The following is a 15,768-nucleotide window of genomic DNA, read 5'->3' on the forward strand; positions in this document are numbered from 1 at the left end:
CCAAGAACTATCTTTCAGATACAAACTAAACCAGATAAATATACAGATTTATTTAACTTAAAAATCCAATGATATTCCTTTATAAATCAATAACTATCTCTCAGCTACAAACGTTACCAGATATGTAGATAACTATGTTTATTATAAAATGTAAAATAAAGTTTAATTTAATTTAAAAATCCAATTATATTCCTTTATAAACCAAGAACTATCTTTCAGATACAAACCAGATAAAAATATATAGATTTATTTATATTATAATCCATTATATATTATATTAAAAATCCAATGATATTCTTTTATAAACAAATAACCTTTATAAACAAGAACTATCTTTCAGATACAAACTAAACCAGATATGTAGATACTTACGTATATATATACCCGATACCTATGCACACATATCGTTGTGTACTCACATTAAATGGAAAAGTATACACGATCGGGCGGCGCAAACAAAGAACTAGAACCAGAAGAGAAGCCATCGAAAAATCCCAAACTCAACTCGAAGCAAATATGTCAAAAAAGCAAAAAAATCAGCAGAAAATAATTGCCCGAAATTGTCGAGGCAAAAAAAAAAGCGAACAAAATAAAAGAAGGCAGCTAAAAAACGAGAAATAAAAGCACGATGTCGGCTGAAATCGACGATTGCTGCGCCCAAATAAGTACGCAGCCCATGGGGGGTACGTGGGGGGTGTATCCCCCTCCCCCTCCACAACTTTAACGCCCCAAAGCCCCTTTTTTTTGGCAGCAACAAGACGTAGAGCCGATCGATCGATCGTAAAAACCCGAAAAGTCTCATCAAGAGATTCGCTAAGGGAGCGAAAAATCATTCGATTTTCGGCAGCTTGTGTTTTTGCTACACTGCTCAAAATGTAGTTCTATAAAATATTTAACATATAATTTTATTCCAATTTGTTTCTATGAAGTTGGTCTCTTAAAGAACTGCAGGTCGTTTAATTTATTCGTTTCTTTTTATTTTAAGCTCTAATAATTTGATAATATTTTTTTTAAGTGTTCTTTACATGCTTTTTGTTCAGTGTCCATATGAAAATACAGTTTTAGCAACAATGTTAATTACTTGAATTTAAAACCAAGGATTTCTGTATAATTCTTTGATGGCTGTGTTGCGAACTAATCAGTTTCTAGGCTATAGCCGTCTAAAAAATAAGTTTAAAAAAATTTATAAAATATACAAAAATGTTATATCTGCCCTAAATGATTTAATTTTTATTTAAGGTTATAAAACAAAGGTTACATGTATGTAAATATATTAATTTTGATTATTTAGACAGGTGATAGTTAGTGGTCAAAATGTCAGCTGTATTATTTTGCCAGTCATTAGCTCCCCTATAATATTTATTATTAATAATAAAATAATTAAAATGGCTGACAATCTGTTTTCCAACCTTTGTATATAATTCTGTTGCTAAATAAATACAGCTAACTGATATATGTACACCGAAATATATGATTCTTATCGCAGTGTACTCCGCCTCTCTTCCGCTCTCTTAGCGGTCATTCCTGCGCAATGCTCTTAAAATGGCGCTCCAACGGTAATCATACGATTCGGACACACACACACACACACATCCCGTGGATCGGCTATATATATTACTATATCAGCGGAGGCAGCTCATTTCTTGCAGAGACTTCGTGCCGTAAAGATCGAGCTAAAAAGAAAAGAAGCCCAACCGAAAAAGAAAGTACAAATCGATAACCGAAATAAATACAACTGTGTGCTTAACAATTTTTTTACTGTGCAAAGTGCAGTTCCTTTCTCGCAAAATAAAACCAAGAAATACAATATCTATCGGTACGCGCAAGTGCGGCAAAGTGCAAGTGCAAGAGACGCTGAAAGAGCGATTCGCAAAGAAAGAGAGTCCAAATACAAAGATATTTAACAAAAAAAAAAACGGGAAAGAAAGTTCCACCGCTTTTATCAACAAGATGACGACCAAAATGGCAATTAACGCTAAGGTTTGTAATCAAAAATTCTGATCACTATCGCTAGCGCCGCCCAGAAATCAAAATTTTGCCAAGCTAGCAACATACTCAATTCGGAATATTTTTATGGCCCCTATAAAGTTGGCAGATCTTTTGGTTTCTTAAAAAAATATATAGTACCATTAAGTCGATTTTTTATTTCTAAACTTTCAACTTGAAAATTTTGCCAAGCTAGCAACATAGTCAATTCGGAATATTTTTATAGCCCCTATAAATTTGGCAGATCCTTTGGTTTCTTAAAAAAAATAGAACCATTAAAAACATCTTGTTTTAAGTCGATTTTTTAATTCTAAACTTTCAACTTAAAACTGGTTTCAAAGCTTTTTGACATTTCTTTTATTCGATTTTGTTGTTTCCAAAAATTCTAGTTCTATATGCTTTCTGCCTTATCTATAAATAGGAATTCGTTTAAATTATAATAAAAAATTGTGGCTACGAATAGTTTGACTGCTCTGGCATCCGGTGGATGGACTATCTCCAGACTTTTCTTATATAGATAGACTATTTTCGAACAACCTGACACGCTCCCAGCTCTCCAGACCACTTATGTATAAATAGAACCCATTAATGCTTTATTTTGGACATTTATGGCCTGTTGTTATCGCATCCCACTCCCCTCACTCGAAAATCAGCGATAAGCCATATAAACAGGCAGACTTGTAGACGACATATTCGGGTCTTTTGTAGTCCAATTTTCGAACGAGTTTTCAAACGTGCTCTGCTGGTGGCTATGGGTTTTCAAAGTATTTCAGCTTTTTTGGCTGATGCAATGACGACCATCGATGTCAACTTGGCGTTTTTCTTTCGGCTGTCGGCTTTTGGCTTAGTCGATAGTTTGGCCGATTTCATCAGCCATCGGCCAAGGAGAGATGAACGGCATCTGCTGAAGTATATTAAAATCGTATAAAATAACATATACGGTTGAAGATTAAATCTTGTCTCGAAGCAGAGCCGGAATCGAATCTAAACTGCTGACTTCTCGTCTGACCTGGAATGTAGACTACACCGTATAACCGGGGTTACATCAGTCCAAGCACAATAAACAAGATCGTCTGCCTTGCAAATTGACAATTAATTAATGTGCAAATCATTTTCGGCAGTTCAACGATTTCGGTTAGGGTCTAGACCCAAATTAGCATACTATCAATGGCGGTTAGGCTAGACTTTGGGTACGATTATACGATAAAGTCAACAATTTAAAATTTACAATTCTTTAAAGAGTTGGTTAACAGACAAAAAATATATAGTTTTGCATTGTTTTTGGCAAGGATTTAAGAAATGTTATTTTATTGTATATCAAGGAAAACTTTTTTTAAGAATAGTTGCTTGGAATCCTTTTTCAAATTGATATTTTAATATTAGCTTAAAGTCAAATATCCACAGAACAAGCTTTTTTATTTTAATATAACTACTTCCATTTGCCGTTTTCCTATCTCAACATCTTATAAGTTTCTTGGTACCTGTTTATAAAGTGTCTAACTTGGTATTCGCTATATATTTTCAGGATATTTTCCGCAACCAGCACCGCCTGATCCGCTTCATCGCCCAGTCGATCCGGCTATGCAGCAACCAATCACTAAAGGCGGCCCAGGCTGCCCAGTTGCAGCAGCAACAGAAGTCGTCGGCGGACTTCCAGATCACCGCCTCGGTGGATGCCCAGTACACCAGTGCCCCGGAACCCATCAAGCATGACAAGAATCTGGGTCACCAATTCCGCGCCTCCCAGCTCTCCGTTCGACTGGCCGCCCCGGAGCAATTGCAGCCCAAGCCCGATAACGACGAGGAGCTGGGCTTCGGACGCCTCTTCACCGACCACATGCTCAAGATCTACTACCACAAGAGCCTGGGCGGTTGGCAGAGACCCGAGATCACGCCGCTGGAGAATCTAGTCATGCATCCGGCCGCCAAGGTCCTGCACTACGCCGTTGAGGTAAGCGGGGTCCCCAAGAAGTTCGAAGTCCTTAAACCTAAGATCAAACACAACATAGATTTGTTTTCGGTTCCCCTATATTTAAAAACCCACGTTGGGCGCCAATTTATTTAAAGAACAATGAAAAGGATTCGAATTGGAAACGTGCAGTTAGTTTTGATTTCAGAATAAATTCTTTAATAAACCTTTTTAGTTCAGAGGATCTTAACTAGGGTTACTCAAAAGTAGCATATAAAACTCTTAGAAAATAGTGTCTTCATATTATGTATATAAAACTTAAATGAAGTGTCTTAATTTTGAGAACCAATAATAAATAACGTAACCATTTCCGTTAAGGTATGTACATTTTAGACGCTCTAGAAAAGGTTCAACACAATTCGGAATTCATTTTATATTAAGAAAATAAGTATTACGATTTCTTAAACTCTGAGATTACTCGACACCTTTAAATACCCTACATAACTTAGCTGGTTAGTTCTTCTTTTGAGTACCTTAAGTAGAGCCACCACAAGAAACTTTTTGTTTTCGAACTCGCGAGTATTTACATACGTGACTTGAGAGCGTCTTGTAATCCCGTAATCCCCAGCCCGTAATCTCTGTAAACAAGTCGCACGCGTGGCCCGTGGACTGACGTCATCCGACTTAGTGTATATAGTAGGGAATCAGAATCCGAATCCGAATCGAAGCCAGACTGTTGCCAATGGTGCCATGTTGTCTTATCAATCCCATGCCTTTCGATCCATTGCAGCTCTTCGAGGGCATGAAGGCGTACCGGGGCGTCGACGGCAAGATCCGCATCTTCCGGCCGGACATGAACATGAACCGCATGAACCTGGCTGCCCAGCGATCCGGCTTGCCCACCTTCGAGGGCAAGGAGTTCGTCCAGTGCCTGTCCCGCCTGCTGACCATCGACTCCGAGTGGGTTCCCCACACCAACACTGCCAGCTTGTACATCCGCCCCACACTGATCGGCATTGATGTGAGTATAGCTTACTGGGATAATCACCGGCTAACGTGGCTAACTTGGACTCTTTTCGACTTACAGCCCACGCTGGGAGTGGCTTCCTCGGACTCGGCCCTGCTCTACACAATCCTCAGCCCAGTGGGCAGCTACTTCAAGACGGGCTCCAACGGAGCCGTTTCCCTGCTGGCCGATCCCAGCCATGTGCGTGCCTGGCCAGGCGGCGTTGGTAACCGCAAGATGGGCTCCAACTATGCACCCACCATCAATGTCCAGAAAGAGGCGGCGGCCAAGGGACTACAGCAGGTTCTGTGGCTCTACGGCGAGGATCACCAGCTGACCGAAGTGGGCACCATGAACATCTTCATGTTCTACGTGAACGATCAAGGAGGTAGGTTGACTTATACATAAGGGAATCCTAGGTTTACTTAACTAAAGATGGGTCACGTGTCCTTTATTGTGAAAATAAAATAGGAAATACTGAGCTCAATAATCTTTTGGACCCTAATAAGCATAATATATGATATTCCTTGTGAAATTAAATACAATTAATTCAGTTAATGTTGAGTACACTCATCCTTAATAAGCATAATATATGATATTTTAGGTAAAATTATTCACAATTAACTCAGTGTACTCAACATTTATTGATATATTGGACCTTAATAAGCATAATATATGATATGTTTAGTGAAGTTAAATACAGTTAGCTCAGTAAATGATGAGTAAACTGAATTATTGGAACCTATTAGGCATTATATATAATATGTTTTGTGAAATTAAATACAATTAACTCAGTGTACTCAACCCTTACTGATATATTGGACCTTAGTAAGCATAATACAAGGTATTTTTTGTGAAAACAAATACAGTTGCGTTAGTAAAAGATGATTATACTGATCTCTTGGACCTTAATAAGCATAATACATGATACACATTTAAAGGGGTCATCAGAATTTAAAAAATCGTTAGTTTTTTGTTTCTAAACTTACTATTATAGATATATCCTAATGGTCCCCCTTTTCTATTTATAGAACAAGAACTGGTGACCCCACCGCTGAGTGGCCTGATCCTGCCCGGAATCACCCGCGACTCCATTCTGCACATGACCCGTCAGTGGGGCAAGTTCAAGGTGAGCGAGGCGAAGATCACCATGCCCATGGTCTGCGACCTCCTCAACCAGGGAAGGGTAAGTAATCCTGAAGACGGAAAAGTCAGCTTCCGAGGAACCAACTAATCTGAACTTCCCAACCCAACAGCTACTGGAGCTCTTCGGTGCGGGAACGGCGTGCGTGGTCAGTCCGGTGAACAGGATCAACTACCTGGGCCAGGATCTGTACATACCCACCATGGAGCAGGAGAAGCCCATTCACGAGCTGATCCGCGAGACGCTCACCGACATCCAGTACGGTCGGGTGGATCACCCGTGGTCGGTGGTGATCGACTAAGAGCCCCCCCCCCCCCCCCCCCCCCCCATCTGTTATCCCTTCCTTATCCCCTTCCCCGTACCGTGTATTAGTAGGACTTAGTTAACAAGTGCTTTGTGGGTTGCCGATGTGCTCGAATTTGTTTCGTTTATTGTGCATTTAGCTATATGCATGCATATACCAATTTATATATATAGAATTAGATACATAATTTAGTACGATAAGTTGAGGGCCGATGCGTTTAAGCTGCATTTAAATGTATATTTATTTATTTATGTCAGAAATTCAAATTGTACATAATTCCAACTGGTTCAATGTTATTTATAGTTTTCTTAATTTTTTTTTTTATATTTTTACCTTTTCTTATGTAAATGTATATGTTTCTTGAAGCTATGAATCGTCTTTTTGCGCTTTTACTTCCAAGCAGCATCGTAAGCGAAGCAAAATTACCAACTACAAATTTTAGATTAGGAAAAAGGAGATCGAGAGGAGATGAAGAATTCCCCAAAAGTAGGGTGGAATTCGTTCAAAACGTACCGGAGGCGAAATGCATTTATTAGTCAGTAAGTGATCGAAATCGAAGCGTTCTTGGAGGTAAAAGCGGCACGAGAGCAGTGAGAGCTGTGACTAAAGCTAATCTGAACCTGAACCCGTCAGTAGAACCTAGGCCTAGGCTGTAGATCCTAAACCGAATCAAGCTGTATACCATACCTGTAATCTAGTAGTTAAGCGAATCATGCGATGAATAAACGATGAAAAGTAGTGAAAATATGGCGTGGTGTAAACTTTTATAAACAAGATTTTGGATTCCAAGATGTTAAACGAACTAAAACCATGTTTAGCTATTTTTAGGGCTATTAGTTGGGTATTTGTCCACTAAATATCCAATTTTAATGCAACTGATCCTTCTCGCCAGAAAACATCGCCTTGCTCCAAAATTTTATTGCACGAGGAAATCAAATTATTTTACTTTTAAGCTGATTTCGGCAATCCGAATTTGTATTTCCCTTGCAGATTACATGAATTAAATTGTGACTAAAATGGTATAAATAGAAATTATTAATTTTTAAACAGCAAAACCTCAAACTTTCCAAAGTAGTTGATTTTCCACCTACGCATTTATGCAGAAGTCTAGTGGGTTGCGCCATCTAGTGCCAATTTTCTTTACAGTCTCCACCAGATGGCGTTCCGCTTATTCCACCAATAGGTGGCTAGCACTTCAGGTGGAAGAATTCTCTATCAGGAGAGTGTATTCGCTATGTCAGGGGGATAGTGTTGGATAAGTATCAGGGACTTAAACCGAATCAAATATCGATATCACTTGCTTTAACGGTTATCACCGATATAACAAATTCGGTTACGGTTACGGCCTTACCGATATTGAACCTGTTTAATTAAGTAGGAAAAAAAACTAGATACTAGGACTTCTTTTTATCCGAAAAATATTTTTTTTCATATTTTGTTTTTGTGTCTTAATTCCGGCTAAATAGTCGGATATCTAAAAAGTTAAAAAAAGTTAGTTAGTATATTCAATAATTTTGACACTGAACAACGGAATTGTGGAAATTTGCTATTGCAAATAAAAGAAAGCGTTTCCGGCCCCATAAAGAATATATATTCTTAATCAGAATCAATATCCAAGTCGATCTAGCTTTTCGTCTGTCTGTGTGAACGCAGTGATTTGTTGGGTTGGGATTTCAGATTTAGGCCTAGTATTCAACTTAACACACAACATTTTTGTGACGTTTTTTTTATATATTGTTTTTGGTTTTGGACGACTTTTTGTTAGGTTGAATACTAAGCCTTTACTTTCTTAGCTTCGTAAACAGGGCAAGTTTGATATCCGACGCACACAAACCGCCCAAAACTGTGGGTCCTAAAGTTAAATGCAAGAACAACGATTTTAACTGAAAAAAAATAGTTTATAAGTCTATATTAGCGCCAAGACTTTTCTGTGGACTCCAGGTTTACGGCATCGCAGCAAAAACCAACCTCAACAAAATCCGGGCCTTGCAAGCGAAAACACTTCGAAGGATCTCTGGAGCTCCGTGGTTTCTGCGAACCAAAGACATCGAACGTGATCTCAATGTGCCCAAGCTTGGAGACAAGCTGCAGAAACTTTCTCGAAAATATATAGCCTAGCCTAGCCAGAAAACTATGTATCGCTGCTATAAACAGCGCTGATCCGAGTAACCGAGTCAAAAGAAGACTGAAACGACACCACCCTCAAGACTTACCGGACCTAATTTTGACCTAGCAACATAACCATCCTCAATATTATTATCAAAAAATAAAAATCACGAAACTACTTCTTGCCCTAAGTAACGCTTGGACTTATTATTGTAGTATTTTTGTAAAAACCGATTATATTAAGCTGCCAATTGGCTAGCAGTGTGCTAGTCTTAAGAATAAAATTTCAACATTTATAAAAGTAAAAATAAAAAAATTTTTTTTAAATTGTATGTTCTTGTCAGGCTTGGTCGCGCAGGCAAAATTACCATTCCTCCTCGAGTATTACGTCAGCTTCTCTAGTGATGAATGGCCGACAACAAATTTACAAAAAATAAAACCACACACCGCACATACCAAAACACCGTCTTCACTTTTGCCCACCTCCAGCAGCAGAACTTTTGACAGCAAGCTGAGGTGAAGTTTGTTTGATTCTCGGGACGATCAATCAAGGATATACTTTTTGTTATTATATTTGACAATTTTCCTATTCGAACGACATTTACTAAGTTTATATGAGTTTTACGAATTCTTGAATGCGTCCAATCAAAATAGACGCTGTTTATACAACACAGCCAAATTCATTTTCTCATTCTCAGCTGAAAGATGCCAGACTGGTAAAACTAGGTGTGACCGATTTTTAGGGGTCTGGCTTTTCTTGCTTTAGCTTTTAATGGACTGATAAGTATTAAATAAAAAGCGTGTGCGAAGTATTTTTAAACTTTTGCTATCGTCAAATCGAAAAAAAAAGTTTTATTGCCACTGAGTGCAGATACAACCTGTTGGGGCAAAGCGAATTTGGGAATTTCAGAGATCCGGCAACGCCGGAAACAATACAGAACTCTACCAGAGTTACGCCTGATTTGACAAAGTCAATATCGTTGTCAAGCTCTAGTATAGGCAATGGCGCAACTTTAAGCAGCTGCACTATACAAGTCTGCTCTTTGAAAGGATGCGACATTGATTGCTGTGAGGTAGACGACAGCCGTCCTCCGTGCACGAAAATGAAGCCGGAGGATCGGCGATACGCAGTCGTAATCACTGCACTACACGTGCATATTGCTAAACAGATTCCATATGGTTGGAGAAGTGGGATCACTGCGCTTCAGTCACTGTATTTCAGGGGACCAGTTCCTATGCAGCTATTAAAATTGCTGCGAACAATTATCATCATCGAGAGAAGTAGGATCATTGCACTTCAGTAATCGTATTTTAGGGGACCAGTTTCAATGCTGCTTTTAAAATTGTTGCGAGCTATTATCGCTGTTGCGGGAGCTCTTCCAAAATTAATGAAATTCTATTAAATTAACAATGGACAAAAAAGAATTAAATAGAACAAGATCCCACGGACGAGTAATTCAAAAGGCTATCAAACACAACGTCGGATATACGAGTTTAATACATCGAGTAATCAAGAACACTTATTTCCGGAATTAATGCTAATAAACTAACACAACTGGAGATCTCAACAATAAATCAATAAAAACAATGGTGATCCCAAATATAAAACCAATGGTGATCCCAAAATAAAACAAGGAAGAACGCTATAGTCGAGTACCTTGACTATCAGATACCCGTTACTCAGCTTAAGGGACCAAAGGGAAATGGAGATATGCAAGCAGCAAAGCGAATCGATAGGTACTGACGAGATCAATACATTTCAGCTAAAATTTTTCATCTAGCATAACAATTGTGGGCGCCACAGGCTTGGGCGGTTTGTGGGCGTTATAGTGGGCGTGGCATATTCGCGTGACAAAATTGCGCTGCGTACAAAGCTACGAAATCTAAATCTGAGATCCCGATTCTCTATCTTTGATAGTTTCCGAGATATCCGCGTTCATACCAACGATTTTTTGAAGTTTGTGGGCGGGTTGTGGGCGTGGCAAACTTTTTTTGGGTCAATCGATAGGTATTGATAAGAACAACATATTTCAGTTAACATTTTTATTCTAGCATGAAAACTGTAGGAGCCACAGTTTTCGGCGGTTTGTGGGCGTTAGAGTGGGCGTGGCACTCTACCGAAACAAACTTGCGCTGCGTAAGAAGCTCAGAAATCTGCACGCCAAATCTCAATAGCCTAGCTCTCATAGTTTCCGAGATCTCAGCGTTCATCCGGACGGACAGACAGACGGACAGACGGACATGGCTAGATCGACTCTGCTAGTGATCCTGATCAAGAATATATATACTTTATGGGGTCGGAAACGCTTCCTTTTGCCTGTTACATACTTTCCGACGAATCTAGTATACCCTTTTACTCTACGAGTAACGGGTATAAAAACCACAAAAGATATGTATGAATTGAACGGTCATTTATTTAAGTTCAACTTTTTTGGCTTTAAGAATTTGAAAGTTTTTATCCAGAACCAATGCGGGAAGATTAGTTACGTAACCGTCATATGCGAAGACATTGGCTGGAAATCGCCAGCTTGCCATAACTGCCGCTACAATGGCTCATATATATTAACTTACTGAAGTGAGCAAAAAAATGTATTTATTGAAAAACAAAACTAGCGGAAGTAAAAACAGTAGATCTCCGAAAACTCCAACGAAAAATTCAAAAGACGTTTAAAAGTGCAGGTGATGGCCCAACTGAAAGCAGCTGCACTCTACAAGTCTGCCCTTTGAAAGGATGTGACATTGATTGCTGTGAGGTAGACGACAGCCGTCCTCCGTGCACGAAAATGAAGCCGGAGGATCGGCGATACGCAGTCGTAATCACTGCACTACACGGGCATATTGCTAAACAGATTCCATATGGTTGGAGAAGTGGGATCACTGCGCTTCAATGACTGTATTTCAGGGGACCAGTTCCTATGCAGCTATTAAAATTGCTGCGAACAATTATCACCATCGAGAGAAGTAGGATCATTGCACTTCAGTAATGGAATTTTAGGGGACCAGTTTCAATGCTGCTTTTAAAATTGTTGCGAGCTATTATATATTATATTAAATTAATAATGGACAAAAAAGAATTAAATAGAAAAACCACAAAAGATATGTATGAATTGAACGATCATTTATTTAAGTTCAACTTTTTTGGCTTTAAGAATTTGAAAGTTTTTATCCAGAACCAATGCGGGAAAAAGATCTCCGAAAACTCCAACGAAGAATTCAAAAGACGTTTAAAAGTGCAGGTGAAGTCTGCCCTTTGAAAGGATGTGACATTGATTGCTGTGAGGGAGACGACAGCCGTCCTCCGTACACGAAAATGAAGCCGGAGGATCGGCGATACGGAGTGGTTGTAAGCAACGAGGAGAATCCCAATTGCTGTGACTAAACGTGCATACTGCTAATAAGATTCCGAATGGCTGGAGAACTAAGATTTAGCGACTGCATATCAGGGGAACAGTTCGCATACAGCTTTTAAAATTGCTGCGAACGATTACACTATCGAGAGAAAAATTAAGTAACTATACTAATGACAAAATATTTGTAAAAAAAAGATGTTGATATAAAACCCAAAAAAGAAAAATATAAATTAAATGGCCGTACTCCTGTGTAGTCCTTTAATACAGCTGCGCAAGCGAAAATATTTAATGGCTGCGGAAACTAAATAAAGTGCTTAGGAGACCTGTCCAGACTGAGTCACAAATCAAGACTGAAGTCTGGCGAAGAAATATGCCCGATATGTAATGTGGTATTAGCAATGTTATCGAGTTGGGTGTGCCCTAATTAAAAAATGTTAAAAATTATAGCACAGCCCAATTTTCACTACGCAGTATTTTTGGTATTTTTTGAATTTTTCGATAGGCAACGCGGTGGCAAATCCATTACATCGCAGACCGCATTTGCACTTAATACATGAGCTAGAAAACAGACCTTTATTAGTACTATTTAATTCCCTTTTATATATGGATAGAAAGACTGAAGCGCAGCAAAATTCGGGAAATAATTCTGCATCGTAGTCTGAAAAAAAGTTTTCATATTGAACACAAAATAGAAAAATATAAATTAAACGGCAGAACTCCTGTGTAGGCTTCACAAGCAAAAATATTTAATGGCTGAGTCAAATCAAGAATGGAATCCGGCGAAACGATATGCCCGTTATCTGCTAAGCTCTAATTCCATTTCCATTTTCGATTAACCGTTATCGGGACTATAATTATGGAGAAATATACCAAAAATAAAGGTAAAATCCCACGAACACAAAATACAGGTTCCGCGATATAGCTTAGAATACGAAGAACCGATGTTTACACACATGTTGAATTATGCGGCCTACATTAAATATATATATATCTTAAATAATTGCGGTGACACACTATTTATATAACGGAATTGCTAAAGAGTAGTCCCTATCTTGAACCATTGCCCATGTCATTGCAATTTTACAACGAAGTTAAATTCCTTAATTTTTAACAATTTCTCTGATGGAAAACCTTCTCTAAAAGACAAGTCTGAAATGGAAAAAAATTTTATTTTTCGTAGAATCTTTTATATTGTATGCTTAAATTTCGGTTTAAAGCGATTTCGTGGGGATATTTTATTGGGTTTGTTATAGCAACAAAACCATTTTTTTAGTTTTAGTATCTGCTCCTATATGTTGTCAAATTTAAAATAAGTCATAGCAACCTTCGAAATGATAGTAAACATGTATATTTTTATACATAAAATATTTCTATTTTTATTTGATTTGGAGATGTCTTATACTCGTTTTTTATTGGCTGTATTAAAAATGTTATATTCCGAAGTCGATATACTTGTTTACTCGGATTCTATAGGTTGCCATGACATATTTAAAATTTCAAAACACATAAGAGTAGATAATGGTTTTATTGCTATAACCAATCCCCAAAAAAATCTTTAAGTATTGAAGGTCGTGGTTTTTTTATTTCGTTATTTATTTTTATTAAGTTGGTGAGGTTTATTTAAGTTCACCTTTTCTGACTTGAAGAGTTGGAAAGTTTCTATAGAGAACCAATGTGGAAAGATTTTATAAGTTCTCAAAACAAATATGTATCAAAATTTACTGTTAAAACGCCATCGAAAAGGTCATGGATTCTAACGATTGCAGATCGTCATCGATTGTGTCGTCCAGCTCAAGTCCAGGCGATGGCCAAACTAAAATAAGCTGCACTCTGCAAGTCTGCTCCTCAAAATGAAACACAGATTTATTTCGTTATTTATTTTTTTTAAGCTGTTGGGGATATTTAAGTTCCCATTTTCTGACTTGAAGAGTTTGAAAGTTTCTATAGAGAACCAATGTGGAAAGATTTTATAAGTTCTCAAAACAAATATGTATCGAAATTTACTGTTAAAACGCCATCGAAAAGGTCATGGATTCTAACGATTGCAGATCGTCATCGACAGTGTCGTCCAGCTCAAGTCCAGGCGATGGCCAAACTAAAAGCAGCTGCACTCTGCAAGTCTGCTCCTCAAAATGAAACACAGATTTATTTCGTTATTTATTTTTTTTAAGATGTTGGGGATATTTAAGTTCCCATTTTCTGACTTGAAGAGTTTGAAAGTTTACATCCAGCACCAATGTGGCAAAATTTTATTAGTTCTCAAACAATTTACTGTTAAACGCCATCGAAAAGGTCATGGATTCTACCGATTGCAGATCGTCATCGACTGTGTCGTCCAGCTCAAGTCCAGGCGATGGCCAAACTAAAAGCAGCTGCACTCTTCAAGTCTGCTCTTTAAAAGGATGCAACACAGAGTGCTGTGATGCGAAGTCATTGGTTAAAAACAACCAGCTCGGACTTACCAGAACTACGCGTGAGCATCGCTAAATACCAGCATGATTACTTCGACAATTCAAACAATTAATATACTGCACCGAAAATTAATCAAATATAGATTTCACATAAAAATAATAAGACAGGGGAAAAAGAACGTCCGTTCTATTGTGCCTCTGTAAAATTAAGTAATTGTACTTATAACGAAATTTAAGAAGAAAAAGAATTTAATATACAACCCAAAAAAGAAAAATGGGAATGGAACGATCGTTCTCCCGTGAAGTTTTTAATTGCAGCTTCAGAAGTCAATATTTTTGCTGGCTAATTATCATTACAATAGCTTATGAGTCTTGACCTGTACCTATCCAGACTGGGCCAAATCAAGACTGAAGTCTGACGACGAAGTATGCCCGTTCATTTGCTACGCTCTAAATCCTGTATACGGAAAGTTATACCAAAAACGGTTTAAACTGTGATATCGATACACTAATTGTGATTTTTGATTTTATACCTCTGCACATGGCCGCTAAATACAATTTGAACGCTAGCATGTATAATGATTTCAGCGCCAAATGATTATTTCATTGCTATTAGCAAGTTGATAAAGAAATGAGATTTCCATTCAGGCAAGCGTAGTGAAAATTGAATAGGGACTATTATGGGTAACAGTGACGCCAGGATTTGTTCACAAGTTATACCCTATTAGACAATCATTAGAAATACACGTGTAGAAAAAAGACGGAATATAGTCGCTACAACTCGCTGCAGCGGAAAATGGTACCGCACACGCAATTCGTTTCTGTATTTCAGAGTTTTATTCAGTATTTTTTACAAGCCTAGGTGATTTTTGTACTTTGCGTTTCGTGATTTTTTTTAGAACCAAATGCATTTAAACTGTAATGGCGCCGTTATGAGGAAATGTACCAACGGCTCGGAACCAAGCAATTGATCTCATCTTGAAAATAAATATTGCTATGCTTTTTTAAGAAAGCTCATGTCCTTCTTGGCAAGACCTGGCATCTATTGATACAAAACGTAAATTATTTATCTAAAGGAAAAGCAATTTAAAGGCGCAGCCACCTTCCAAAGTTGTTCCTTAAAAATCTATATAGGTACATACTCAATTAAAAAACAAAAAAAAAGACGCTCCCATATACGAGATTTTACTAACACGACACAACGTGAACTCTAGTAAAATTTCGTAAGCAGCCGATTTTCTGTATGAATGTATCTCCATTCCTCTCGCTCTCTATGAAGTTCCAAAATCAAGCCGCGGGCGATGATAATTATAAATGCATTTTTGGTAATTTCTTTTAAATGAATGATCCGATTTGAATAATTTTAGTTGGGTATTGATAAGAAATATCAATTTTAATTGTAACAAAATATTAAAAACTTGGCGCTAGACGGGTTTTAGCGTTATGGTTTCCATGCGCTGATCTACCTGAGATCTACCCACTCGGGTAAACAAGAATATTTATTCCAATTTTTTTCATTTCTACTCAACAATTTTTGTATACCCCTCACAAC

The 15,768-nt window shown here is 37.9% G+C and overlaps 1 protein-coding gene across 1 annotated transcript; it reads left to right on the forward strand.

Annotated features, from left to right (window-relative positions):
• Positions 1-1,645: 1,645 nt before the first annotated feature.
• Positions 1,646-7,096, forward strand: LOC119557537 (branched-chain-amino-acid aminotransferase, cytosolic). The gene is made up of 6 exons (XM_037870309.1): positions 1,646-1,980; positions 3,512-3,937; positions 4,686-4,916; positions 4,983-5,289; positions 5,933-6,087; positions 6,158-7,096. The coding sequence occupies exons 1-6, from the start codon at positions 1,951-1,953 to the stop codon at positions 6,344-6,346; spliced, it is 1,338 nt and encodes a 445-aa protein (XP_037726237.1). The 5' UTR covers positions 1,646-1,950; the 3' UTR covers positions 6,347-7,096.
• The last annotated feature ends 8,672 nt before the right edge of the window (positions 7,097-15,768 follow it).

The sequence above is a fragment of the Drosophila subpulchrella genome, chromosome X, assembly GCF_014743375.2.
Source record: "Drosophila subpulchrella strain 33 F10 #4 breed RU33 chromosome X, RU_Dsub_v1.1 Primary Assembly, whole genome shotgun sequence".
Taxonomy (NCBI): domain Eukaryota; kingdom Metazoa; phylum Arthropoda; class Insecta; order Diptera; family Drosophilidae; genus Drosophila; species Drosophila subpulchrella.

Excerpts from the sequence above, each read along its gene's own strand:
- LOC119557537 (XM_037870309.1), top strand. The coding sequence starts at position 1,951 with ATGACGACCAAAATGGCAATTAACGCTAAG. Across the intron at positions 3,938-4,685 it reads TCCTGCACTACGCCGTTGAG|CTCTTCGAGGGCATGAAGGC; the intron begins GTAAGCGGGGTC and ends GATCCATTGCAG. Across the intron at positions 4,917-4,982 it reads CCACACTGATCGGCATTGAT|CCCACGCTGGGAGTGGCTTC; the intron begins GTGAGTATAGCT and ends TTCGACTTACAG.